Source organism: Ctenopharyngodon idella, chromosome 22 (genome assembly GCF_019924925.1).
Source record: "Ctenopharyngodon idella isolate HZGC_01 chromosome 22, HZGC01, whole genome shotgun sequence".
Classification (NCBI taxonomy): Eukaryota; Metazoa; Chordata; class Actinopteri; order Cypriniformes; family Xenocyprididae; genus Ctenopharyngodon; species Ctenopharyngodon idella.
This window is the reverse complement of record NC_067241.1, coordinates 12,796,865-12,824,390: the sequence shown is the minus strand read 5'-3', so window position 1 is coordinate 12,824,390 and position 27,526 is coordinate 12,796,865. Positions and strand designations below refer to the sequence as shown.

Sequence of the window (27,526 nt, the reverse complement as noted above, 5' to 3'; positions counted from 1 at the left end):
ATTGTATGTAATTAAATTAATAATAAAGCAGACTTTGATTATTTAATAAAAGAGATGTAATTAAAAATAAACAAAAAAAAAATAATTAATACATTTTATTATATTAATATTTTTTTTAATGTTTTATTTTTTCTATTCTCTATTAACCTGCTTTGGAAAAATATATTTTGTAAAAAGAGCTACAGAATTTGAACATACCTTAGTTACTGTATACAGTAATAAACTAACCAAAATTTGATAAATATCTTAATTAACAAATAAACTGTTCTGCATGAAATGGTTTTAATTTCTGCACATTATCTGTTAGGGCAGGGACAATACATCGATTCTCGATACAATGAATCTGGATCGATCCTGATATTTTCTCTCTCGAATCGATTCTGAGCTTAGTTTTTAACAGCAGATGGCGCTCTAGACTAGTTTTGAACCACACACTCAAATGCTCATGAAGAAGAGTGCCGGTGAGCACTTGTGTATTCGGCTGAGTCACTCGGCTCAGAATGCTTTTATGATGCAAGATTAATGTAAACACAGTCCGCTGCGAACACCCTTGTAATTTGCTTCAACCTTTTTGAACTTTATGAATGATTATTTTAGGTTTAAGTGGTGTGTGTAAAGGAACAGAAGTGTTTCTAAAGCACGTATAATAGTGCCATCTGCTGTTAAAAACTAAGCTCAGAATCTATTCGAGAGAGAATCGCGATACATCGGGAAATATCAGAATCGCTCCAGATTCTTTGTATCACGAATTGAGAATCGATGTATTGTCCCAGCCCTATTATCTGTGTGGAAAGCGGCCAAAGCTCAAGACTGAAAAGAAAAAAAAAGTGACACTTACGAGGCAGTGAGCGTTGAGTTGAGCACCAGTGTGGTGCGTATCCTGTAGAGTTGGGCCAGTGTGAGTTTTTTGTGCTGCTGGGTTCTCTTACTGTGGCACATTCCCTCCATGACACTAGGGGGTGACAGCTCCCCGTCTGACGCACTGCAGGGAATCTGGTTGATACCAGCCTCATGTGCAAGTTTGGCTCGTTTCAATGTGTCCAAAAGCATGCCTGAGGGCAAACTGCATGTGAGTCTGTGGCTTTCGTCCGTCTCTGCATCCGTCGGTATAGACTCGTCCGATTCACCAGGGTTGAGCTCCGTCAGGCTCCTGCTGAGGGGCACTTCTAAACATTTAACCTTCTGCTCCCATGCGCGCCGACTTCCTGTGCATTCTGTGGCTGCTCTGGCAACGGCCTTGTTACTGTTACAATTGCGAACTGCGGACAGCAGGTTATCCTCTGACCGGGATTTGGCGGCAAATCTCTCCAAAAACGACAGGCGACACTGGACGGGTGGCCGGCGCCTGGGCTTTAGAGACTGAGTCACTGAGTTCTGAGATCCAATTGAGCTTTTATCTTCCTCATCGTCTTCCTCTTCTGCAATTCCTTTCTCCTCATCTTCTCCTTCGTCACCAGTCATCTCCGCCTTGTCCTCCTCAGAGTCGTCTTCCTCTACCGGGGCCACTCGACTCTGCACTTCCACCATGGACTCTGGCGAGAGCGTCCCATAGGCGCTGTCCATGGACATCGAACGGTATTGTGGGTCCAGGTCTGAACCCTCCTGACTGTCCAGATGGGACTCAAAGTCTGTGTCCCGCTGGTGTTTGGGCTGCGCTGAGAGGGAGGACAGACCAGCATCATGGTCTGAAAGCCCACCTGGGTCAGACTGAAGAGTAGAGGGATCCAAAGATGATCCAGACTCATCCATATCCATCACCGACAAGGTTTCTGTGGAGCCATCTGATTGGCTAAAACAGAGAAACAATAATGTGAGTTCATTTATCGTACAACAAAATGCCCAACAGACAGGTTGAGACTGGCTGCCAATGTTGTAAAAAAATAAAAATAAATAAAATAATATATATATATATATATATATATAAATAACAATATAATAATATAAATATATACAAATATATAAAAAAATATTTTAATTCATTTAATAAATTAATAAAATATTATAAATGTGAGTATATATATATATATATATCTTTTACAACAAAGGAATTAATAATTTTTTTATTAGTTTAATAAATATAAATAAAAAATATCTATTATAAATGTATATAAATATAAAAATATTAAAAATATAAAATATAAAAGTCTCGTAAAAATATAAATTTATTAAAATATTTATTAAATTAATTATATTAAAATTAAAGTGATGTATTCATTAAAACAATTAATATAAAATAAATTAAATTAAATAATATAAATTTATAGAAATATATTTTATATAATTTATTAAAAAATTAAACAATTTAATATAAAAATAAATTTTATATATATATATATAAACCTTTTATAAAAATTATTTTAATTCATTTAATAAATTAATAAAATATATATTATAAATGAGAATATATATATATAATCTTACAACAAAAAAAATAGAAATTATTTTGATAAATATAAATAAAAAATATCTATTATAAATGTATATAAATATAAAAATATTAAAAATATAAAAGCCTTGTAAAAATATAAAATATTAAAATGTAATGAATATAAAATATTGTTTATTAAAACATCAAATTATAATAAAATAAATTAATAAATTAATAAAATGTATTCATTAAAATAAAACAATAAAATACATTTATAAAACATAAAAACTTATTAGCATTTATATATTACTTAAATCATAAATCATTAAATATAATTCAATATAAAAATATTATTTATTAAATGAATTATATTAAATAAAAGTAATGTATTTAAAACAATCTAAAATAAATTACATACATTTAATAATATAAATTTATAAAAATATAATTATATTATTTATTAAATTAGTTATATTAAAATAAAAGTAATGTATTTATTAAAACAATTAATATAAAATAAATTAAATTAAATATTAAAAATTTATAAAAATATATTTTATATAATTTATTAAAAAATGTAACAATTTAATATAAAAATAAAATACCTATTGCTCTGATCTTTGTGTCTAAGGTGAGGTGAACAGGTTGTGGAGTTACAGCTGTCCTCGTCTTCCTCCTGATCTTCCTCTAATCTTTTCTTCAGAAGAGCCTTCTGTCTGCGAGCTTCCTCTGACCGCAGCCGCTGCAGCTGATTCTATAATGCATGAACAAAATAGCTAAATCAGTAAACTTATCTAGCAAGGACTGAGAGAACAGGTTTAGAATATCAGAAATGTCAAACAGAGCTCATTAAGGATGATTTTACCTGGACATTGCAAATCGCATCAGTCCAGCTTCGCCCCTGGGCGGCGCTGTTGGCCTGGAAAGAGTAGGCAGCCACAGCGTTCTTGAACTCATTGAGGTAGATGAGGACAAATGAGCCTAGGACAAGAAAAATAAAATACAGTCAGATAATTATTAATACCTTTAAACCTAAAATTTTAATCAAGAAATGTTATTCTTTTTTTTCTTCATGTAAAATGCAATATTATTAATAAAAAAAAATTATGGTTGGGACAAAAACATGGGAGAGATTGAGAGTGATTTATCTCATGGCCATATTAAAACACTACTATGGTTCACAATATGCTCTCTTGAGATCCTATGCTGCTTGTTTCTGCTCATTTGTCATATGAAACGTAAATGTAGAGCACTATTAAACCGGCTCAGTCTGCTCACCTGTGTCTTTGAGCTCTCGGCACACCACATTATGCAGGAGGAGAGGCTGTCGGATTACTTTCACCTTCTCTAAACGCTTCGCTGGTTTAGTGATCAGCAGCAGATCAGTGAAAAGGAAGCAGTAAACATCCATCTAAACAAGAAAAGACAAGCACAAGCAGTCTTAAAAGGACTGTTTTACTGGCTACAATTAATCATTTTAAAAACCAAATGCATTGCGAATGTTTCCAAATATTGAAATTTGAAGGGATTCATGTAAATGATTTAATGGGAACTAACCCTGCTGTCTTTTCCCTCTTTCATGCGGAGCGCCCCCTCCATGTGCAGTTGCCTGGTCTCTTCCGCTGACGTGTCAATCATCGGTGCCATCAGGTCAATTCGGCTGAACTCCTTTAGAGCCTGTAGACATGGAAGGGTTAAACAATACATAAATAAACTGTCTGCCACATCAGTCATAGCCTGCTCAAACCAAATCCAAATTTTCAGCATGAAAGCAAGATATTACATCCAAAATATTGCACTGGAATGATTCATCTTTTTTTTTTTAAATTCAGAAGCTAGATAATTATTTGTACGGTTCGTACCTTCTCCACCTCCTCGCTGGCTCCCTCTACGGCCTCGTACGACTCCACTCGAGCCGACATGGCGGCCAGTTTCTGCTGCTCCTGACGCTGTCTCATCTGAGAGTCCACACTGTTAATGAAGCCCTCCACACACGCCACCTGAGCACAATGACAAACATCCAGATGAATACAACAGATAAACATCAAGAAATATATACTTTTGTGAATGTTCAAGTGTGTCTAACCATGTTGTTGAGTGCGTCTCTGGAGATTTGGTCCTCAGTTTTCTTCAGGATGGTCTTCAGGAGCAGAGGGTATTTGGTGAGTCTCTGGTGCGGTTTGGCTAGCATGTCCGCTAGCTTCAGACGGTTACACTGTTTATTCGTTTCTGCCCACTGTGAAGATAAGAAATTCAATGATTACAAGCTGACTTTAGATTATATGCAAGATATGCAAATCAAGATCATATGCATTTTTACAAAATGTTTACATTTTTTTCGCTTTATTTTACATTTTATTTTGCCATTTTCTTCAGTTGTACTACTGAGAATTTGGTCGCAAATTTTTGATTTTGGAGAATTTTATCATCTATATAAGATGAATAACTACCATTCTATATAGTCTAATATTTTTTAAATAATATAATATAATACACATATTATATTAAAAAAATAATTATTTTTTATATATTTTTTAATTCATGTAATAAAATATATATATATATATATAAAAATAAGTAAAACATATTTATTAAATGATTTTTTTTTTAATAATTCTTTTATAATATAATGCTTATATTATATTATATAAATAATAATTTTTTTTTTTAAATTTAAAATTCATTTAATAAATATAAATTAAAAATATATATTATAAATGTATATATATAATTTAAAATATCAAAAATTAAAATATAATGAATATAAAATATTGTTTATTAAAATATTAATCAAATTAATTTTATTACAATAAAATGTATTAATCAAAATAAAATTTAATAAAATAAATTTATAAAAGATAAAACTATTAACATTTATATACTACTTAAATTATAAATCATTAAATGTAATTAAATATAAAAATAGTATTTATTAAATTAATTATATAAATAAAAGTGATGTATTTATTAAAACAATTAATATAAAATACATTTAATACATTTAATAATATAAATTTATAAAAATATAATTATATAATTTATTAAATGTCATTAATGTAAAAAGATTATTTATTAAAATATTTATTAAATTAATTATATTAAAATAAAGATCTTGAAGAGTTCTTTTATCTATATAAGATGAATAACTTTTTTTTTAAATAATATATATATATATATATATATATAATATATAATATATAAACTAAACTAAACAATTGTATTATAATTTTTTTTATTTTTTAAATATATATTTTTATTAACTGTTAACCTGCTTTGGAACAAAAGTTGTAAAAAGAGTAACACAAATTAAACGAATTTAATATCTAAGCCGAGTGACTGCCAATGTTATAAGAAAAATTACAATTATTTAATTAAAAAATAAAAAAAAACAAGCAAAAAGTATAAATATATAAATTACATTATATTACATATATTATATATTATAATTACCATTTTCTATTTTCTGTAAACCTGCTTTGAAAAGCTATTTTTGTAAAAAAGGAACAGAAATTGAATATATATTGACTGCTGCATATATACTGACTGCTAGTTTGGTCACAAATTCCTCACCGTGATGTAGATCTTGAAGAGTTCGTTGTCTCTCAGCAGCGAGCGCATGTATTCCATATAGCTCTCCTCCTCCATGCAGTATCGGATATACGGCTGGAACCTGGATGCAAACTACCCACACAAACAAGACACTTTTAACTACTTGACCAGAAGATAAATAGCTTTACAACCAGCCTCTATTGCACATAAATGTCAAGATTATACATATATATCTATATATATCATATAACTCACCGTACTGAACCCCTGCTGCAGGTCCGTGGGGTCAATCAAGCTCCGTGTGTTTCGCGCCTTCTCCAGCGCCGGAAACATGACTTGAACCCACAGCGTTGAGTGCAGATGTACAATGTCGTGGATGTTGCCGAATAGCCGCATGGGCTCCACTTCGCCCAGGAGACTATTGTCCTGTAGATTCAGCAGGCCGCACATGAACAGCTGCACAGACAACAGAATCAGCATTCATTAGAGGGCTCCACAGACACCATTTTTCAAATGCCATTTGCAATTCATTTAGCTTCCATAATATGACACATTTCTGATTAAACACAATTTTAGTAGGAAATAACGTAGGACAGGACAACAAAGTCTCACAAAAAAACAACAACATTTATTTAGAAATACAATAAGTGCAACTTAAATTTCAAATCTTTACTGAATAAAAAAAAAAAAGAAAAATGGCGACTTACATCAGTGATGACCCTGAGTTTCTTGATGTACGTAGCCTCGGTTTGGAGCAGTTCCCATATGGCCTCCTGCTGTTGAAACTGGCGTCTACTTAAACTCTAAAAACAGGCAGAAAAAAAGTCAGATTGCACTAAATGTGCAACACTAAATATGTGAAATAGTAGAAATCAGATAAATATCCTATATCAGAAGTTCTGAGATGCAAAATGCAGTTGGTTTATGGGAAAACTTGACATTAGTGCAACCAATAATCGTAATTTGTTATGTGTACATGTATTAGCTCCAATGATCAATAGATGGGGATGGTTATGGAATGTCCCATGGGATTATGTCCCATGATAGATCAGTTGCAGTGTGTCAGTACCTCCGGGTCATCCAGCAGTTGCCTCCAGCTGTCCTCAAGAGTCAGGTTTGGCTCCTCCTCCCAGGAATCCTGGTGGAAGGCGAGCTGGGAAGGAACCTTGGGCAGACCGAACTGTGTGTACGCCTGCAACTTAGTCTGAAGCAGCTCCACACGGTCCACTTCCTAAGAGACACAAAGAAAATAGAGAAAATTGAAATCCTCTTTCTGCATTGACGATGGATGGATGGATGGATGGATAATATAATATAATATAATATAATATAATATAATATAATGTAATGTTATATAATATAATGCCATTTCTATTTCAAATAAATGCTTTTTTAAACTTTATATTTAATTAAAGAATCCTGAAAATAATCTATCATGGTTTCCACAAAAATATTAAATAGCACAACTATTTTCAACATTGATAATGATAAGAAATGTTTCTTGAGCATCAAATCCGCATATTAGAATGATTTCTGAAGGATCATGTGACACTGAAGACTGGAGTAATGATGCTGAAAATTCAGCTTTGATCACAGTAATAAACTACATTTTAAAACATATATTACAAATGGAAGTTAGGAATTACTGTGGTACACATCCAAAAACCATTGTACGTTCCATGGTAAATATCCTAAAAACCATATTTTCTATAATATTTGATTTTTTGTTAATGATAGAATCCTTTTAAATCAACAAAAACTACTATAAACTACTAAAACTAAACAACTATAAAGAGACCCTAACATTAACAAATTTTGTGATTTAGCAAAATCCCGACACAATTCACATCGGCAGACCACCAACAACCGGCAGACAACCGAGGCGCTGCCTGTCTGTTCAAACAAAACACCCCCGACAGGGTTTATGACACCTTACAAACACCCCTTTCACTAAACGCCACCTTCTCTTTAACCCCACAATTAAAGCTCATCCATTCATGTCAGTGACGCTCTCTCATGGCCCGTGTGCCACTGGGGCTATTGTCCTGTAACGGGATGGCCGGTGTACTTATGACAACGAGTATTTAGCATTGAGTGCTTCCAAACAATAGAGGCCAGACACAGATGGACTATAGGCCGCCTGTAGTGGCCACTGGAGATGGCTGTTTGGCCCTGGTTAACCCTTCTTTTGTGAAAAAGAGTCCCAGTGGGACACGAGAACAGCCCCTTGTCTGTCTTCTTTGGGGGTTTCATGGCTAATCGTGAAAAGGATGGAAGTGTGAAAATGACAGGTGAGTGACAGCTACTGTCTCTATTAGTCATGCATCTGGTTTAAATGCAGGACGAAACTTTTCTGAGAGGGAGTTGTGTGTTTTTTTGAGGCTCATGGGTTTTTGTTTGTTGTATTGTTTTGGTCATCTATTGAAGGATTAGTTCACTTCAGAATTAAAATTTCCTGATAATTTACTCACCCCCATGTCATCCAAGATGTTTATGTCTTTTTTTCTTCGGTCGAAAAGAAATTATGGTTTTTGAGGAAAACATTCCAGGATTTTTCTCTATATAGTGGACTTCACTGGGGTTCAATGGGTTGAAGGTCAAAATTAGTTTCAGTGCAGCTTCAAAGAGCTCTACACGATCCCAGACGAGGAATAAGGGTCTTATAAACCGAAACGATCGTCATTTTCTAAAAAAAAAAAAAACTAAAAATGATATACTTTTTAACCACTAGGGTGAAAAACCTCTCCTCCAACTTCAAAATCGTCCAAAAATGATCCTTCAGAAATCATTCTAATATGCCGGTTTGCTGCTCAATTTAATCTTTACATGAGATCTTTTTTTTTTTTTAAATGGGAAAATCACACCACATCCTGCTTTCCTTAGACTTCCTGGTGTTTTCAAGGCGGTTGAGATAAGGTGGGAAAGTTTACCTTTCCAGATCCGGCACCGAAGAACACGCTGATCCGACAGGTGGCACGGTTCTTCCAGTTGTCGGGTCCAGCGGCCACACCGGTCAGTGAACCTCCTGGAGCTACGCTTGGTAAAGACCCGCCGTGCATGGCCAGGGTGTCCGGGCATGGGATGTTGGCATCGCCCAGAAACTCTGTCATGTTCTTCCGCCGACGGGCCTGACCCTGTGATAAGGAAGAGATGGAAGATTGTAAGATCCAGGTGGGAATGACAGTTTACAAGTGCAGAAAAAGGTTTGTGAGAAGGATATCAACAAGTATGTCAAGGAAAACAGACCAAGAGATATGAGAGAGAGACTGTTATCAGTAACAGTACAATACAGAATGAGGGGGTGTGAGAGAGATTTACAGATTGAGAGAGACAGGAGGCAAACAAACTCAATGTGCCAGCATTCATCGGAAGATATCAAACCACAAAATAAGTTGTAAATAAAGGTGGGCATACATCTGAAATCGCAATATTTTTAAAATCTGACCTAAAAATAGTGCAGAATTGTAAATATTTATTATTTCACATCATACAATTTCTAATCTGTATACATTTTCTCAAAATGCTAAAAGTATATATGCAGGTGTATTTACATTTAAATATAGATTATAAAATCTATTTTAATTAAATATAATTTTATAATATAGAAGATAAAAATATAATTTACTGTACATGTATATGGAAACATCAATTGTGAATTGCTAAATAAATACAGTATTATTGGAAAACAAAACTATACTAAAATTCAGAAAAATAAAGAATAACTGAAAAAAGTTGTTATCTAGAATTAGTTAACTATGATGAGCTTTGCTAAATCGGTCAAATTTACCATTTTATTTAATATATTACTGTCATTTTATACATTACTCAACCCTATTGGACACTTGGAAAACGTATGGTTCCTGTAAAGCGATGACATTAACAGAAACAATAACACATTATGATTCATATTGATTTTCAAAACAATAAGATCCTGCTGAATGTTGCTGAATGTTACAATTTCCTCATTACATCATACCAAAGTCAAAAAGGTCAGCAACCCTCCTCCGAAAGACTACCATTGTTTCATAAGCAATTGTTCAGCTAGAGAGCATCGCAACATCTTTCTATTTAGACGCCATCTTATGAGCTTCAGCATGTTAAACAAACAAACAGCTGTTCAGTATCTAAGGAAGTAGTAATTTCGCTGAGCGGGAGGCAGACGGGCTTGTTGACCCTTCTCCAGGGCGCAGGGAATTCCACTGGCCTGAGTGCCGTTACCCACTAACAACAACTCCTGCAAATTCCAGAGAGGACTACGACAGTTTTGGGGAATGCACAAAAAACAGGAAAGGTCTGAAGACAAAACAATGGAATTCCCTAAACAAACACAAGTGAAGCTGATACCTGTCGCCATAACAGATGTACTGAATTTGAACACTTGTGCAGGTGTTTTATATAATTAAATACATTTCTGTATCACACATCTATATCCACATCCTCACATCATTCAAAAGTTCTGGAGTCTATAAGATATGTAAGATGTTTTTTAAAGAAGTGCTCACAAAGGCTATATTTAAGTGATCAAAAATACAGTTAAAACAGTAATATTGTAAATTTTAATTTCTATTTTAATTGAAAATGAAATCTTATATTCCTCTCTCCAAAAATAACACCTGCATGCATCACGTAGCACCAAGATTTACTCTCATTTGGACATGCACAGGTATAAATTAATATTTGAATTTTATAAATCTGGCGTTTAAGTCACTTCCAATAAATACTTTTTGGGTTATGGCAATCACGATAACATGTTTACATGACGTACACGTACGTCCTAAATTTCTTTGAATTTATCTAAACAAACCATTGCTGAGCTTTACAAACAGCTAAATTTGTGTACTATAACACCCGGCGAAGCATTTGCATGGGCTATTTATAAGTTGATTAAGATTCCTTTAAATACTTCTCTGTGAATTGTACTGTTGGCAAGGCATTCAAGAACATCCCTGCAAAAGACTGGCGGATTGGCCACTATGCCCTTTTTGCTAAATTTAGAACCGATGCAGACGATGAGCTTTGATGAGGGGATTTCTGAACAATCTGGGGTGAAAGGATGAGGACGCAGATGTCAGGAAACGACCCTACTTTGGGGAGGATGAACAACGGACGTCTGAACGCTGGTTATGGCTCAACACTACCAGCATTGACACAACATTAAAGTTACTGCAATAAAACTAAAAACATTCATATTATAATGGGTTTATATAATGAAAAACATACAACCAATAAAGAAAGTACTCTATAAACAGAAACGCATAGGGTACATAAGCAATAAACGCCACATCAAAAGAAATCCTTCAGTTGAACGCCACACATCTGTTAATCTATTTTCAGCTTCAACTACAACAACCAACACCCTCGATAAACTTTGCACAGCACCAATAAAGCAAATAATTTATCCAAAAGCTAAAAAATGCAGTTTGTTCAAACTCATGCAGTTATACCCACTTTCGGATCAGCTGTGCCTGGTGATTCTCACTCTCTGTGGATGGACTGAATGACCAGCGAATTTATGAAGCGGAACAGGGTTCCCAGAGAGTCTGATCTACTCACCATGGAAGCAAGCGGCATGTCAAATGAGAGGTAGACCATGGTAATCTCTCAGCCGGGTTCACAGAGCCTGACCCATGCTAGAGCCAGCTGCTACGATCACTCAAAGCCTCCTCTCTTCAAACTCACAAAAAAGCCAACGGATACACAAGTACTGCAGAACCTGGTGTTAGAAGAGTTTCTGAGCCAAAACGAAGTGTGTTAAATGATAGATCACTAATTTTAATTCAGCGCCCCTTAATTTCCTTCTAAAAATATGAGGTGCATCAGGACTCCCTACTAGGTCCTCTTTAGTGTTCCAGTGCTGCTCGACCTGCAATGAGAGGTAAAGCTGTCCGAGTCTGTCTGCATGCATTACTGAATAGGACAGCCCAAACGTCATGGCAACTAGGAGGATCCTGTCCCATTGTGTGGGGAAGGAAATAGAGGTGTGGCTGCTTAAAGACAGAGGGTCACATGTAAAGAGGGAGGGGAGAAGCAGAGTCCCAGGAACACATCCTGGTGCCTCAAAAACACCAACCATATGTTTGGCAACGTATTTTTGATTTAAAATCTAAAAATAAGTTTACTTCAGTCCTTGTGTACAGAAAAAGTAATTGCATGTTCAAGAAAAATGTAGTTAAGACTTTTAAAATTAGCTTAACATAAAACTGCAGTTGATCAATTTAATGAATTAGTCTACTATCATTATAAAAAGGTTCTGATGATCCTCTGGATTTATGATAAATTGAAAGTGATAGTAGCATGGCATTCCGGTGGCCTTGTGTGATTTCCCAGCATCAATTTTTTTTTTGGCGTTACAGGGAAATGAACTCCAAAATAGGAAACTGTGGGGAATCCCGGACTATACTACATGTTGCAGCAAGTCTTGAAGTTATTATGAATCTAAACATGCCATGGCCAACCTAGTTATGTGTGAGCATTACTTTTACATTACTTCATGATCTTTAAGAAAATGACTGAGTGGATGATACTCCTCATTATAGCAGTTTAAAAAAATGAATACCAGTCTTGGACCTGCAGGCTTGGTACATTAATAACTCATTAGAGGACATGCCTGCTTAAAGACCTAATGTACACAAAATGATATATAATAATGTACATTATATCTATTATCATTATAGAGTTATTATATATATTATGTTCTATAATTCCTTAACGTCAATATAAACTGTGTTTGCAATCCACTCACTTCAGTAATGTGACGTAGTCTAGAGTGATATTTAGAGAGACAAAATGTAGGGCAGGGTTTTTTCAGGTCTTTTACGAATTGAAGACCAGGAAAGTGCACAACAGTAAACAAGATCAATTTTGATTTAAATTTTAAAATCATGCAGACTTCAAACCACTTCAATACCAGACTTCATACCACTGTAAAACTGCATATATATACATATTATATATATATATATATATATATATAAAAAATTGTCAGTGGATGAAAGTAAAAAAATTAATTAATACAATTAAAATAAAATAAATAAAAAAAATACAACAAAATAAAATAAAGAATGAATAAATTCATATTAATTTCCCCTCAGTGGATCCACAGGTTTTTACCCCCCAAGACCCACATCATGTTAAGTGTTTAGCAGTCAGCTGAGGTGTTTAAGTTGGTATTTTCCTACAGGTTACATCACCAGCACTCAGATTAAATTCTCATCCACCTAGTTAAAATGTTACTGCTTTCCACAACACACTCCTAAACAGTCACATCTTCCTTAATATGACCCTGATTCCTGACAACAACAGACTGACCACTGGGAACTCATGCATGTAGAGGCCTTTTTACTTAAAACTTCTCTATACAACATAGTTTATCTCAAGAACACAACAAACCAGCATGAAGATAAGAACAGTTATTGATCAAGCTTTGAATAAAGATGAAAAACAAATGGAAGAACAGCTTGAGTGACCAGCACTCACAAAAACACCCAGAAACATGTTAAACAAACACCATTCTGACCAGGTCACATTTCATCTAACTTTATCTTGAGTGTCAACATAGGACTAGTCTCAGGGCCAACAACACACACAATGTCACCCACTTCAATTAGTCAAAGCAGAGGCAGAACAAAGAGCCATTGAAGCTTAAGGACAGATGATTAATCAGTGATCAAAACCATGATACGGCCTTATCGTCTGACGAGATAAAAGCGTCTGTCTAGCACAAGGGCCCAAACTTGTGTCGTCAGGTAGCGGAATGATGCTAACGGCTTTCCATTACGTGGACATTGAGCTTCCATTACACATGGACACGTAGCATCTTCCCACACAATACAAACATTTGCTCAATGATAAATACAGTGATGCTATACAGGGGGTTTAATCACTGACGAATCATTCACTGGAACATAAACACTACAAATGTGGCTTCTGGTAACAACGTGCATCATGTTTAAAATCTGTGAACCGTCACCTCCCTTTTTGATCACAGATGTAAAAATGCACTATCCAAACCTAAATTGTAATTCATGAATGCTTTGAAATACAGACCTAAGGTTGGTGTCCTTTTAAGCACACTATTGCTGAAATAAAAAGCAAATGTACTGAACTAAACATTTTTTAATACAAAATATATTTTACAAAACTTTTGGCTCTAAAGCTAGAAAATCAAAGCCATATGTCTAACCAAGTTGTGTTCCAAAATTGAAGTTGATATCACAGAAATCTAGTTTCCTGTGAGATTTTGTTATGGCGTAATACCAAAAATAGCCACCGGGTGAGATTTGTTGCATTTTCCTATAACAAATTACTTCATTTCTGTCTTGATATCACTTCTATCACAAAATAATGGCCAAATATGGAACCTTGAGTCTCAGACTTTTCCAACGATATATGTTTTGTCAAGCTTTTTATAAAATAGTGCAGTAAATTTTGTAAAAATTTTTGATTTGTTATCACAACATTTTTTCTTTTGTCAAATCAGCTTCAATAATTAATGTGGTTCAGATAAAAATATTTTGAGTTTCTGTTGATTAAAACAATCACCTTCATTGTATTAACTCAAATTTTTAATTTCAATCAACTCAATTTTAAGGCAACCAGGTAACTTTTTAAGTTAAACCAACAATTCTTTTTTACAGTGTAGGAGGCGGAGCCTGCTTAAAGGATTTAAAGTACCGTTTCCATGGTAAAGCAATGTCCAATTTCAAAACTGTTTTCACGGGATGAATTTTGAGTGTTAAAGCTTTCGAATGATACTTAATTTATGATGACTTCTAAAATATGTGTTAGGGATGGGCAATAAAACAAATGCAACAAGGATCCCACTACAGACACACTGACAGTTAACAGGTTAAAAGGTGGAAACTCATTGACTTGCTAACTAGAGAGCAAGTCAATGAGTTTCATAAATGGTGCAGCATTGCTTTACCTGACATTTTGTTGGTGATGAACTCTTAAAAGATGCTTTACCAGGCAGACTTTCAGAATCCATGTGGAGCAGATCCCAACTATGCCACGAGGACAGACGTCCAAAACGTACCATGATACAACCTGGACGCCCTATCTGACCTCAGTCAAGCACTAGTCCTACTCTAAACTTCAGCAGTCAACATCCAGAGAAGAGGCAGAAAACAAGCTAGGAATCCCCACGTGTGCTCAGGATCTGGCTGACAGTGAGTAGATTTTAAACTTTTGCTTTATGACTTCATAAGTCTACTCCTCCCATCTTCTCCAAAGTCATTCTCCACATCACAGCACACAACATTCACACACTAGATGCTGATCCCTCCCACAGCAGATGCAAACAAGATCACTTCCTTGCAGTAGGGAAGTATTGGGTAAGTGGGTGAGTGGATCTAGGTCATATTTCACACCAAAATCAAACGAAATAAACAAGAAATGATTTGTCTGGATGATTTGTCTTGATGCATTCAATTTTGCATGTTGATATTTTCATGACAATTAGGCATTTTCTACAGAAGCTTGTTTCCACCACTAAATAAAAAATTAAAAAGGTAATTGCGATTTTTTTAATTTCACAATTCTGACTTTTTTCCCCTCATAATTGCATGTTTAAATACAACAGTTTTGACTTCTTTTCTCAGAATTGTGACTTTATATCTCGCAATTCTGACTTCATAACACAATTACAGGTTTACATCACACAATTCTTAAAAAATAAGTCAGAATTGCGAGATAAAAAGTCGCAATAATATCAAAAATAATACATTTTTTCCTTTGTATTTTTTGGGTGAAAAGTTAGCATGTTTGGTTTGCACTAAATTTTTGCTAGAAAAGAGTGGTTTTGCTGATATGGGTATAAAAGGCAGTGTTGACAGACATTCAATTCATTACAAAACATTTAAAGTTCAGTAAATGCTTTATTTTATATTACAGATAGTACTAATTAAGGTGATTTATGTGAGACACCATGAAATTGCTTTCCAAACAATGTTCTAACAAGATTCTCCTCACTAGTTTCCCATGAAGATAAGACCCATTTTTTGCTAAAGTCATGTTTTGTTCTATTGTCTTCGAACACTGAGTGTTAATGATCAGAAACTAATTGCATGGTAATTGTGTTAACTTCACAAGAGCATCAATCACATGTGGGGGTTTGCTGTGTCAAGAGCTTTGTTTCTTTGTTGATAACCCAGGTAAATAAATGATTACTATGGATTGCATTGGTCTCTTGTTTACTGAGAGATATTGAGATCTGCCATACGTGCAATTTTTTTGCCCAAAGCTTGCAAGAGTTATTATACACCTTAAACAAAACATTAAACAACCTGATCCTTTCATTTATAGAGGGAAACCGATGCAGATTAAATCTGTCTGCTCCGACACTAACCTCTATGCTGTGATATTAATACACTTTTGAACCGGTCTCTTATCAGAGAGTTCAAATAGGAACAGGAAAAGGCTCATTTCCTGCAGTTAGTTGCAGTCGACAGATGCTGTGCAGTTTATCCAGACCTTTGATAGTTCACTGACCTAGCTACATTTGATCAAACACGTCATTTCCTTATTTAACGCTTGTCTGGTAGCTTTTGATGTCATTTTTCGAAACCCCTCTGCAGTCTCTGAAATCAGCATTTCTCAGTATTCACATTTCCTCTGTATTATAGCTCGTGTATAACTATTGATTCTTTTGGAAGCTAATGAAAATATTGCAATGCGTGTATTGAAATGCGAAGCAAGTTAAGCCAATTACCTTCTCATTGGAGACACAGCTAAATAAATAAAATCTTTTATTTCAGCTATTTACTAAGGCAGAATTTCTCATTTTCATTTAGTTTAACTTGATATACTAAAATAACTAAAACTGAAATAAATTAATATAAAATATATAGACATATTTTAAAACAAAAACTCATAAAATAAAAAACAAAATTACTAAAACTTTAAAATTAAAATGAAAACAGAAAATATATAAAAACGAATTCAAAATGTTAATAAAAACTATAATATAATACTATCTCAATGATACTAAAATAACTCTGGTAGTAGTAAATGACTGATAGTTTTTTAAATGTGCATTAATACATTTTACAACTGTATTTATATACTACCAATGTCATTGCATTAGATAATAAAAAACATATAACCAAACTCATTTTTGACCAAGCTCATTTTTCACGCTAAATATTTCACAAAAAGTATCTTTTGTTAGTTATGGAAACTTGTTTCTGCTACTGAATAAAAAATAAAAAAGGTAATTGTGAAACAAAATCGCAATTGTGAGTTATAAAGTCAGAATCTATCTGTATCTATATTTTCTCACAGTTTTGACTTTTTTCTTGCAATAGCAAGTTTATATCTTGCAATTCTGCCTTTTTCCCCTTGCAATTGACTTTTTTCCTCGCAATTGCGAGTTTATATCCCTCAACTGTGAGAAAAAAAGTCAGAATTGTGAGATAGAAAGTTGCAATAATCTTTTAAATTGTTTTATTCTGTGGCAGAAACAAGCTTCCATAGTTAGGAGCTAATTGATTGAATGAAAAATAGAAACAGTTACAGACAGAAAGTATATTGACATTTTGTGACTGTCAAACTTTGCAAAACGTGTCCATATTGATGAACTATATAGAACTGACTTCATAATTTAGCCACACAAAAAAACACCAGTTGGTTAAAAGTCGTTAAGCAAAAACGGCTCAGAAAAGCGATGTTAATTCTGAGAAAATATCTGTAAGCATTTGAGTGCAGATGCCACTTGTTTTGTTATCTAATGCAATGACATTCAGACATTATAGATATATAGTTATAGCTAGAGGTGTTGCACATACACAACATGACCAGGAGTCACTAAATCCATTATAATAAGACATTTCTCTGTGTTGCTGTGCATTGGAGGGCCCTAGGGGCCACAGGGACTTCTGACCTAATCGCCTGCCAGGTTGTGTAATACACCTCTCAGATCATTAGGCAGGAAAGACTGCTCTACTGCGCATCTGTGTGGGTGAACGGTGTGGCACAAATGCCAGCTTACATTATCAATCTAATGTTATTTGACTAATGCAACAGAGCCGCAGGTTAAAGGTAAAGAGGGAGTCCTGAAGTCGACGTCTTTGATGTGAGGGATGAATTTTACACCACAGGACATGCTTAAAGCATCAGAATCCCAGCATGCATTTAAAACTGAACATCAATGGTAACCATAGTAACGACATTGTGTTTGGAACAAACATTTATACACCAGAGGACCATCATATTTAGGTGAGTTGATGTCAAAAGAACCCCTGGATCAAAGTTGCAAGGGCAAAAACACAACTTTCACCTGAAAACCTGCTCTTGTGAGACTCGTCTTTCAGCTCCTGGGAGTGTAAAAGTCATGATGCTACATCAAACGCTCGCGCTTCAAAGGTCACTCCCCCCACCGGGGCGGATCTGGCCAATCAAACCTCAAAGAGGTGTCCTGGTGTCACCGCCGCACCAATAATCCCAGGGGTGATGGGTTCCTTTCTAAAGGTCAGACTTTGGTGAGGGGGCAAGACACAGTGGGTGAGTTACCACATACAGGTCAAATGCGCTCACACACAAAACCAAGCAGCTCTCATAAAAATTCCAACGGAATAGTTGGCAGATGACTTGAGAATTCCATCAGCGGGAAACAGAGAAGGTCAGTGGATATCAGTGGACTTAACAACAGATCACTGCTACTGTCAGAACAACCAAAATATACGGTCCAAACGAATAATGTCATTTATTCTATATAATATATATATATATATATATATATATACACACACACATACATACTTATACAACAGTTCTTTCTGGTTCTCGAATCTGATTGGCTGAGAGCCGCACAATATTCTCCCAGTATCAGCACTGGTACCGTTTCACCATTTGTATCACTTCGCTTGCGGCGACTGTCATGGCGGTTGAGCAAAACCACCATATTTTTTTTATAAATTATACTGATGTTATGTCATGAAATGTAGTTTAAAAAGTTTATAGGTGAGAATGTAGTTATTTAGACCTCAAATATTTGACTCATATACAAACATAGCACCTATTTTACTGTTTGTTTTGACGCTTGCGTAGATGCGAGCTCCAGGCCGTCAGTGCTCGTGTACCCACAGAGAACAGCTTCATCTCGGCCAGTCCTTCGGGAATTTGCTGCTGGCTCTTATGTAGATAGTGGTTATAAATATAATTAATTTGGGGTATACTGTATCAAACAGGCAATCTTTGGTCTTATTAATTATTACTTGTTCCAGAGCAAAACGATTTGGGTTAAGGGGAAAATTTAATTTCATAACTTTATATTTAGGCTATATTTAACTTAAACATTACTTTTGTACGTTTGACTGAATTGTTTGCTTGTGTTTTTTATTTATTTGATTGTGTTTATTGTTTGCTTGTGTTATTTGCTACTGCTAATAGACATGCTGCTGTGAGCATGTAAGATATGCTGCGGCATAAATAGACATACATAAGCAGATCTAGGCAGGTGGAGCTGGGGAAGTGGAGGGTTTCAAAAGACTGAACCAGACTATTTAAATGATGAGCAAGCAATCATTGGCTACAGGAACAGCAGATGCCAATCAGCTTGTGCCATGCGGTAATGATGTGATTGCTTGCAGATTGGATGTAAAGGACCGATCAGCCTGCGCCCTCTAGAGTTTCATGGCTGAACTAGACACACACACACACATAAAAGTTTGGGGTCAGTAAGAATTTTTTTAAAGAAATTAATATTTTTATACAGCAAGGATGCATTAAACTGATCAAAAAGAGACAGTAAAGACATTTAAAATATTAGATTTCTATTTCAAATAATGTTCTTTTGAACTTTCTATTCATCAAAGAATCACCGTTTCCACAAAAATATTAAACAGCACTACTGTTTTCAACATTGATGATAAGAAATGTTTCTTGAGCATCAAGATTCATGTGACACTGAAGACTGAAGGAATGATGCTGAAAATTCAGCTTTGATCACAGAAATAAATTACATTTTAAAATATACTCAAATAGAAAATCGTTATTTTAAATTGTAAAAATATTTCACAATATTCAGTTTTTTTACTGTAATTTTGATCAAATAAATACAGCCTTAGAGATTCTTTCAAAAACATTACATAAAATCTTACCAACACCAAACTTCTGCACAAACATAAATTCTTCAAAACTACATTAATTTTCTAGTTTTGTTTGTTGCAAAAAGTGTTTCACTACAATCCTGACGCAAGTCTCGCATCTTGGCTTATCTTCTTCAGCAAGTAGTGTTTGCATAAATAGTTTAAGTATAAATTAATTTTGTAATATATAGTATATTTATCATTTTCCCAAAATACATTATTTTTTTAGAACCTTGAAGGCCATTTAATTTATTCATCTGACTATATAAATTACTTCTGAAATCTATCAGGACCCAGTCAAATTTAATGATAAAAATGACAACAACAAAAAATAAAATAAATAAAAATCAAATGGCGATCAAGGTTCTGATATAATAATACATTTTGGGAAAAGTTTGATACACATTGTGCTCTTTGCATATAATGAACAACTACAATGGGAATTGCATCACAGACTGATAAGGAACGTCCACTGGGGAAAAAAAAGGGGGTGGTGGAACCTAAAAATTTGTCAGTTGATACCATGATGCAAACTCTGGCAGGCTGTTATCATACAAATGTGTGAATGCAAAACCACAAGCCTTGAATGACACCAGAGGCGATGCCTGTGAAATAACAGCCCTTCTTTTTTATTAAAACTGATGAAAAATCTTAAGCTCAGTTGTTTAGAGTAACAGCACTCCTCGCTTTAACAAGCTGCATGATTTGACACATCTAAACACAAACAGGGTTTGTTTAAATTTCTAAACTCAAGCATGAGCAATAGTAGTACTGATACATGCCTTAATGTCAATGTGTGCTGAAATAATTGAACATTGAAGTGGATTTGAACTTTGAATGATTAAAATGTCGTCACCTAAGATATTCAAAGAAGAACCATAATTACGGCAAAGCCTCTGAAGATAAAAGCATAGAATCTTCCTTTTTTGGTTTTAAACTAACCTTTTATTGTAAACAAAACCTGTATATCAAACCCGGGGTCTAATTAGAGCAATCCTCTGTGGTTTTCTTAAAGGCCAAAAAAACAACCCTGAGTCTAATGTGTAATACCTGTGCAATACTCTTCCCAACACGTGTAGACTTGTTTTATGCTGTTACGTAACCTTCATCCACACACAGCAAAGCAAAGCCTGATGGGATGACATAGCCTAGACCTGTATTCTCTGTTCTGAAGTTTTTATTGCCAAGCCTGTATCACGGTAAAATTCCATGAGGGACATCGACAGGCACAATCCTACGGTGTGGACTCATCTGTAAATCCTTGTTTGTACATGCACACAGGAGTGCGTTCAGGCTTGTCTTTCCATGAATCTATCTGTACTGAGTATCACTGCGCAACCGGGGAAATTCAATCCCATTATGTTGAAAGAGTAACCAGTAATTTCTACAGAAAAGAGCTGAAATCCTAACAATCACCTACATCAGAAGTTCAGAGTGACCCATATGGCGGAGGATGACTTCATACAGGAAGTGCATATGTCATGTTCAAAAGAAAGGTCAAGTGGGACTGAGGTGTTTAGATATCGTGAAGGAGAGGAAAACACGAATATATGGCCAACTGGGACAGCGAATACACATGCACATGAAAAGAGATTAGCCAATCATATAAGAGATAATTTACATATAGAAGTGTCAAAGTGGCAAAACAGCCTGTTTACTTTAGAGGGGGCAGAAAATGGTCTTGAAAAACTAAATTATAAAAAAATTAAATAAAGTAAAATCTCCTACTATCTAGGGAGTGGACAAATGGTCTTGTAAAACTAAATTATGATAAACATTATTATTACAATTATTACATTATTACAAAACTGCAAAAATGTAAAAAAACCCAAACAAACAAAAAAAACAAGCACATTAGGCCATGTTTCTAAAATGTATGGCACAAAAATAAAATAAAATAAAATAAAATAAAATAAAATAAAATAAAATAAAATAAAATAAAATAAAATATGACTAAAAACATTCTAAGGACTTGGTGTAAAAAATAAAATGCTGCAAAAATGTAAAAAAAAAAAAAAAAAAAAAAGTAAAACAAGCAAACAAACAAACCCTTATATGTGGCTGACAATGGTCTTGCAAAACTAAATTACGACTAAAAACCTTGACTAACACTATAAAGACTTGGGGTAAAAAAATAAATGCTGCAAAAATGTGGCCTCTTTAGCATCTATAAGCACATTAGGCCATGTCATCTTAAACAGATTTACAACACAAAATTAAATAAAAAAAATTAAAATAGAAACTGTAAATTTAATTTACGACGCAAACCAGCTTTTTGAAAGGCTTGAGTGGGTGTACACAGGAAAAAGCGACAGTACTGACCAGTATGTCAATGCTCTCACGCCGCGGTAGGGACCCGTGCTCTGCCCTCTCACTGCCCGGTGTGAGGATGTAGACGCTGCCCCCTCCTGTCGGCTTCATGTTGGGTAGACTCAAAGAGCGCAGGTCCTTCACGCTTTGCTCCACCTTCAGTTCATCGCCAGGTCGAGCTGCAGAAAAACACAGAAATAAATCACTGCACAGCATACAACATCTTACAAATACTGATTTAATTGCTTGAATAAGTCAAATATGTGAAAAAATTAATTATGTTCATGAAATAGATCTAATGGATAAAAGTTGAAAATATCAAATCCTAATAAAATGTAGTTAAAAATTGAAAACCCAAAATTCAATATAATATAATACAATATAATATAATATAATATAATATAATAATGCCTTTAACCATGGTAAAAAAAAAAAAAAAAATGCAGTGGAGCACACGGCTTTGAGAGGTTTTTATAAAACATTATTTTAAATATGAAACCAACATTTTAATTAATTGATTATTATTATTATTATTATAATTATGTTGTTGTTGTTATTTTTAAACTAAATTCATGTTAAATTAAATTAAAAAATAAAATTCAATAAAGTGTAAAACATTAAAATAAAAAATAGATAAAAAAAATTAATAAAAAAAAAAAAACAAGAACAAAATACTTGCAATACTGTAAATTACTGTTTCTAAGAAATACCATTTAATTACAAACTCAATATTACAAGTGGGAATCAACTTACTTTCAATATGAAAAATTACTTTTATATTGATGGATTAATTGCATTAATTCCGTTTTTATAATAAACCTTTTAAAATCAAAATGTAGATTTGAATTTTTAATGTTTTTATAACCAAAAGATGCAATGTGAAACTTTGAAACAGAAAATAGTGGTTTTCATCTTGCCACTTTCTTGGTAAAGAAAACATCTTTTTACTCAAATTAATCAAAATGGAGTTACAGCGTTTTGGAACCAAACTCTTCAAATACTTATAATACTGTAAATTATTGTTTCTAAGAAATATCATTTAATTACAAACTCAATATTACAAGTGGGACTGAGGTGTTTAGATATGATAAAAGAGAAGGACAGTGAACGTGCAAAGTGTTGATCACTTTGTGATCACTTACATGCAAAGAGATTAGCCAATCATAACAGAGATCATTTACATACGAAGTCTCAATGTAGCAAAACAGCCTCTTTACTATCTAAGTGGTGGAAAATGCTCTTATAAAACTAAATTTCATCTAAAAACTGTGGCTAACACTAAGGACTTGGGGGGGTAAAAAAAATGAAATGCTGCAAAAGTACAAAATATGGCTCTTTTGGCATCCATAAGTATATTAGGTCATGTTACTAAAACAGATTTTCAACACAAAATAAAATAAAACAATAAAATTAAATAAAAATTAATAAGTTCAATAAAATTCAATAAAAAAAAAAAAAAAAAAAAAAAAAAAAAAAAATATATATATATATATATATATATATATATATATATATATATAAAAAAAAATATTTAAAAAAAATAATTTAATAAAATACTTACAATACTGCGTGGATTATTGTTTGTAGGAAATTCCAAACTCATAACTGAATATGCTCAAATCCTTTGTTAGTATGATTCAAAGCAACAGAAGAACTTCAAAAGAGTCGATCTTCAGCATGAACTGAACTTTTCACCACTCCTCAGACTAGCTGTTAATGTCCCAATCATTTTAAAACTAACCCCTGACTTCATTCTTACGTCACAGGCTGAGTATTACGCAAGAGCAGTAGGTGGTATGCCTGCGTTGGCGTGTATTCGCGTTATCTGATTAAAGACGTGGGGACAGGGATTTGTAAAGACAGGCATATGGTTGTATATTCATGAAAAGAGTCATGTGAATGAGGTGATCTACTTGAAGAAACGGCACATCCCGTGTGAGGCTCCTTAGAAGTATAACAACTCTAAATAAGTTTAATTGGTCGCACCTCATTTCCCGGGAAACTGTCTGGTTCTGTGGACACAGCGTCTGCGTGTTGTGTAATACAGAGTTTTGAACTATACTGTTGTGATAATGCAGGAAGAAAGGGTTATCGAGGCTGAAGGGAGGAAATGTTGACAGCAAGATTGAGGCAATAAAAACAGTGATTTGCTGGAAACCATGATGATGAGAAGAAGGTGGACACTGCAGAGGATGTGTTATGCTTCAAACCACATCACAAAACATACAGGGTGACTCTTACCTTTCACTTTAAGGTAATGTCCTCCAAAACGATATGCCTCAAAGTGGAGTGAGAGTGGAGTGTTCGACTGGTCCAGGAATAGATCGACTCGGGATAATTCAATGCCCTTGCGCTCAAAAATTGGTCCGAGCACCTCTCTAAAGAACAATTAAATGAGTGTATAAGTTTCACAGCCAAAATGAACAAAACAAAAACAGAGTTTTAAATCAAATAAACAGCCATTCAAAGATTTAGACCTTTAAAGGTGACCTTTTGAATGGAAGTTCAATGGTATTCAAATAAAAAAAATATTTATTTATGCAATGGACACATTAACTACCCATTCAAAGAAAACACATAGAGAAATCGAGTCCCCTCAGGAATCGGGTCTCCTTTAGGACCCCGAGTGAACCCATTGGTTCAACAGACTTTTAATGGGTAGTATTTTTAAGTGCCTGATTATAATTCCTGCAATTTATATAGTTTAAAATGCGTTATAATGACCATTAATGTCTTTTAAATTACATGGTTTACTGAAACTGAAACTATAGGTTCTGAAATCAAGCATTTCTGCCAAAGTCATGTGATTTCAGTAAACAAGGCTTTGTTACGTAATAAGTGTTTCGAAATTTCACACATATTTGAAACAAAAGATTCGTAAAGCTTTGAAGCTTCATGAAGCAGTGTTTTGAAATTGCCCATCACTAGATATTGTTGAATAAAGTCGTTATTTTGTTTTTTTGGTGCACAAAAAGTATTCTCGTCGCTTCATAACATTAAGGTTGAACCACTGTAGTCACATGAACTGTTTTAAATATGTCTTTAGTAGCTTTCTGGGCATCTGAAAGTGTAAATTGTCTTGCTGTCAATGCAGGCCTCACTGAGCCATTGATTTTTATCAAAAATATCTTAATTTGTGTTCTGAAGATGAACGAAGGTCTTGCAGGTGTGGAACGACATAAATGACATGATTTTCATTTTCGGTTGAACTAACCCTTTAAGTTATTACAAAATTATTATAGTATTACTCAATATTGCTATTACTGCTATATATACACACCATGTTGCTATTTTAGTGTTAAATTAATATTAAATTATTTTTACAGAACATAGTATGTTGTAACAATCCTTATCCTTATTAAAAAAATACATTTTTAGGCATGGTTGTGTTTCCAGTTTGTTTTATTATGCAATACATAGGCATTCGTTTTATATTTCTAGCATGTTGTTTGTGCACTTAATGTAATAAACATCATACAGTAGTTAAATAGGTTATAATTAGTCAAGACATCACGACAACAACTTTTGATCAGGCATTACCGTCTGGATCCTAAAGGAGACCCGATTCCTGGGGGGGACTCGATTTCTCATAACAATGGCATTAGCAACACCAAGATTGTGGGTTCAGATCCCAGAGATCTGTTCCCTGACTTACCGTAATGTCTTCTTTTTGACAGCGGGGACGATCTCCGTGTCTATGTCTATGTTGAGGTCAAACTTGAGGCTGAAGCACTCCTTTCTGGGGTCCTATAGGGGGCGACAGTCCAACACTGGTCAAAAGTAAGCAGCAGACAGACCCCTTCCAGTCATTTACACCAAACACTAGATGTGATAACCACAAGATATCTATCAAGGGACCACATCCTGGGGCTGCTGTTGATTCAGAGACGTGTCATTTCCTGTACACCATGTTGCATAGGAAAGCTCACATTCAAGTCTGTACTTTTGCAGTAAAACTAATGTAATATGTAGGATGCAAAGGGGCTATACGTGCTTGTTTTTAGACCGTCATTGAGAACAGTTAGGAAGGAACTCAAAAGTTTCCAATGAGCCTTTGCAAAAAGAGGACAGCACTTACATCAGTGTGGCGCCGCCGGGGCTTCTTTCCTTCTCTTCCTTTCAGCTTCATTCCTCCTGTCTTACGTTCTCTGTCAAAAGACAGAAAAATACCACAGGCACATGAATACAATGGATCATTGCATTTGTACGAGGCATTATCACAGTATTTTTTAGGGCTGAATGATCTGGGGGAAAAAATATAATTTTTCAGATTAAAATTGCAATAAATAAATACATAAAAAATGCACCAGGTTTGCTGTATTTGTTCATAGGGCTGAACAATTTGGCCAAAAAATGTGATTATATACAAGCATGTCTATAAAATAATGATAATAACATTGTTATTATTGCTATTATTATTAAATAAAAATATTAAATAAAATAAATCTGGCCTAATTTCGGTCAAGATTTTGTGATTATATATCAATATGACAACAACAATAATAATACATTTAATAATAATAATTATTGTTATTATTATCATATTGTTATCATTATCATCAAATAAAATATTAAACAAGATTAATTAATAATTATCTTAATATTTCACTGTAAAATGGAAAAAAACAAATATTTATAATAAGAATATAAATAATAGAGAAATATTTTGAGTATTGTAATGAATACAATATCAATAATAAAAGTACAACTATAAAATTGCAATGCTAATTGTAATTTTATATGGTAAATATTGTAAACAGTGCTTTTATTTTGCAAAAAAAAAAAAATAATAATAATAATATTTTGATTAAAAACTGCAAGGAGCCCTTAAAGCATCTCTTTTGTTGAAAACATTCTGTTTATAAGCACTTCTCATTACAAAATTTGGGAAGATGGTTGGCACCTGTTTCTTTCCCAAATGCATGTTGTAAGTGAAAATCTCACAGCTCTTACAAAGATGGATTTTGTGTGGAGCATTTACTTCAAACCGAGCCGCTCAAAGACACTGAAAACACCGGATCATGATTTGCTCATGTAAAATAACTCAGTTCTGCGAATCACTCCGAAACTCTTACTGCATATATTTATTTAAAGGGGTGGTATAATGCCATTTTTACAAGATGTAAAATAAGTCTCTGATGTCCCCAGAGTATGCATGTGAAGATTCAGCTGAAAATACCCAACAGATCATTTTTTATAGCATGTTAAATTT

General features: G+C 34.0%; 1 protein-coding gene across 5 annotated transcripts in view; it reads right to left on the bottom strand.

The window, feature by feature from the left end:
* The window catches only part of plekhg5b (pleckstrin homology domain containing, family G (with RhoGef domain) member 5b), a 79,188-nt gene that overhangs the window by 2,519 nt on the left and 49,143 nt on the right, over positions 1-27,526 (bottom strand). For all 5 annotated transcript variants that reach the window (XM_051881149.1, XM_051881150.1, XM_051881151.1 and 2 more), the window contains 16 exons: positions 26,393-26,462; positions 25,970-26,061; positions 24,556-24,692; positions 22,327-22,493; positions 8,848-9,051; positions 6,987-7,148; positions 6,625-6,720; positions 6,173-6,373; positions 5,939-6,049; positions 4,455-4,604; positions 4,231-4,368; positions 3,926-4,045; positions 3,647-3,779; positions 3,234-3,349; positions 2,974-3,122; positions 839-1,789 (listed from right to left, as the gene is read on the bottom strand). In XM_051881149.1, coding sequence (XP_051737109.1) covers positions 839-1,789; positions 2,974-3,122; positions 3,234-3,349; positions 3,647-3,779; positions 3,926-4,045; positions 4,231-4,368; positions 4,455-4,604; positions 5,939-6,049; positions 6,173-6,373; positions 6,625-6,720; positions 6,987-7,148; positions 8,848-9,051; positions 22,327-22,493; positions 24,556-24,692; positions 25,970-26,061; positions 26,393-26,462 — 2,997 coding nt within the window. The remainder of the gene's footprint in view (positions 1-838; positions 1,790-2,973; positions 3,123-3,233; positions 3,350-3,646; positions 3,780-3,925; positions 4,046-4,230; positions 4,369-4,454; positions 4,605-5,938; positions 6,050-6,172; positions 6,374-6,624; positions 6,721-6,986; positions 7,149-8,847; positions 9,052-22,326; positions 22,494-24,555; positions 24,693-25,969; positions 26,062-26,392; positions 26,463-27,526) is intronic.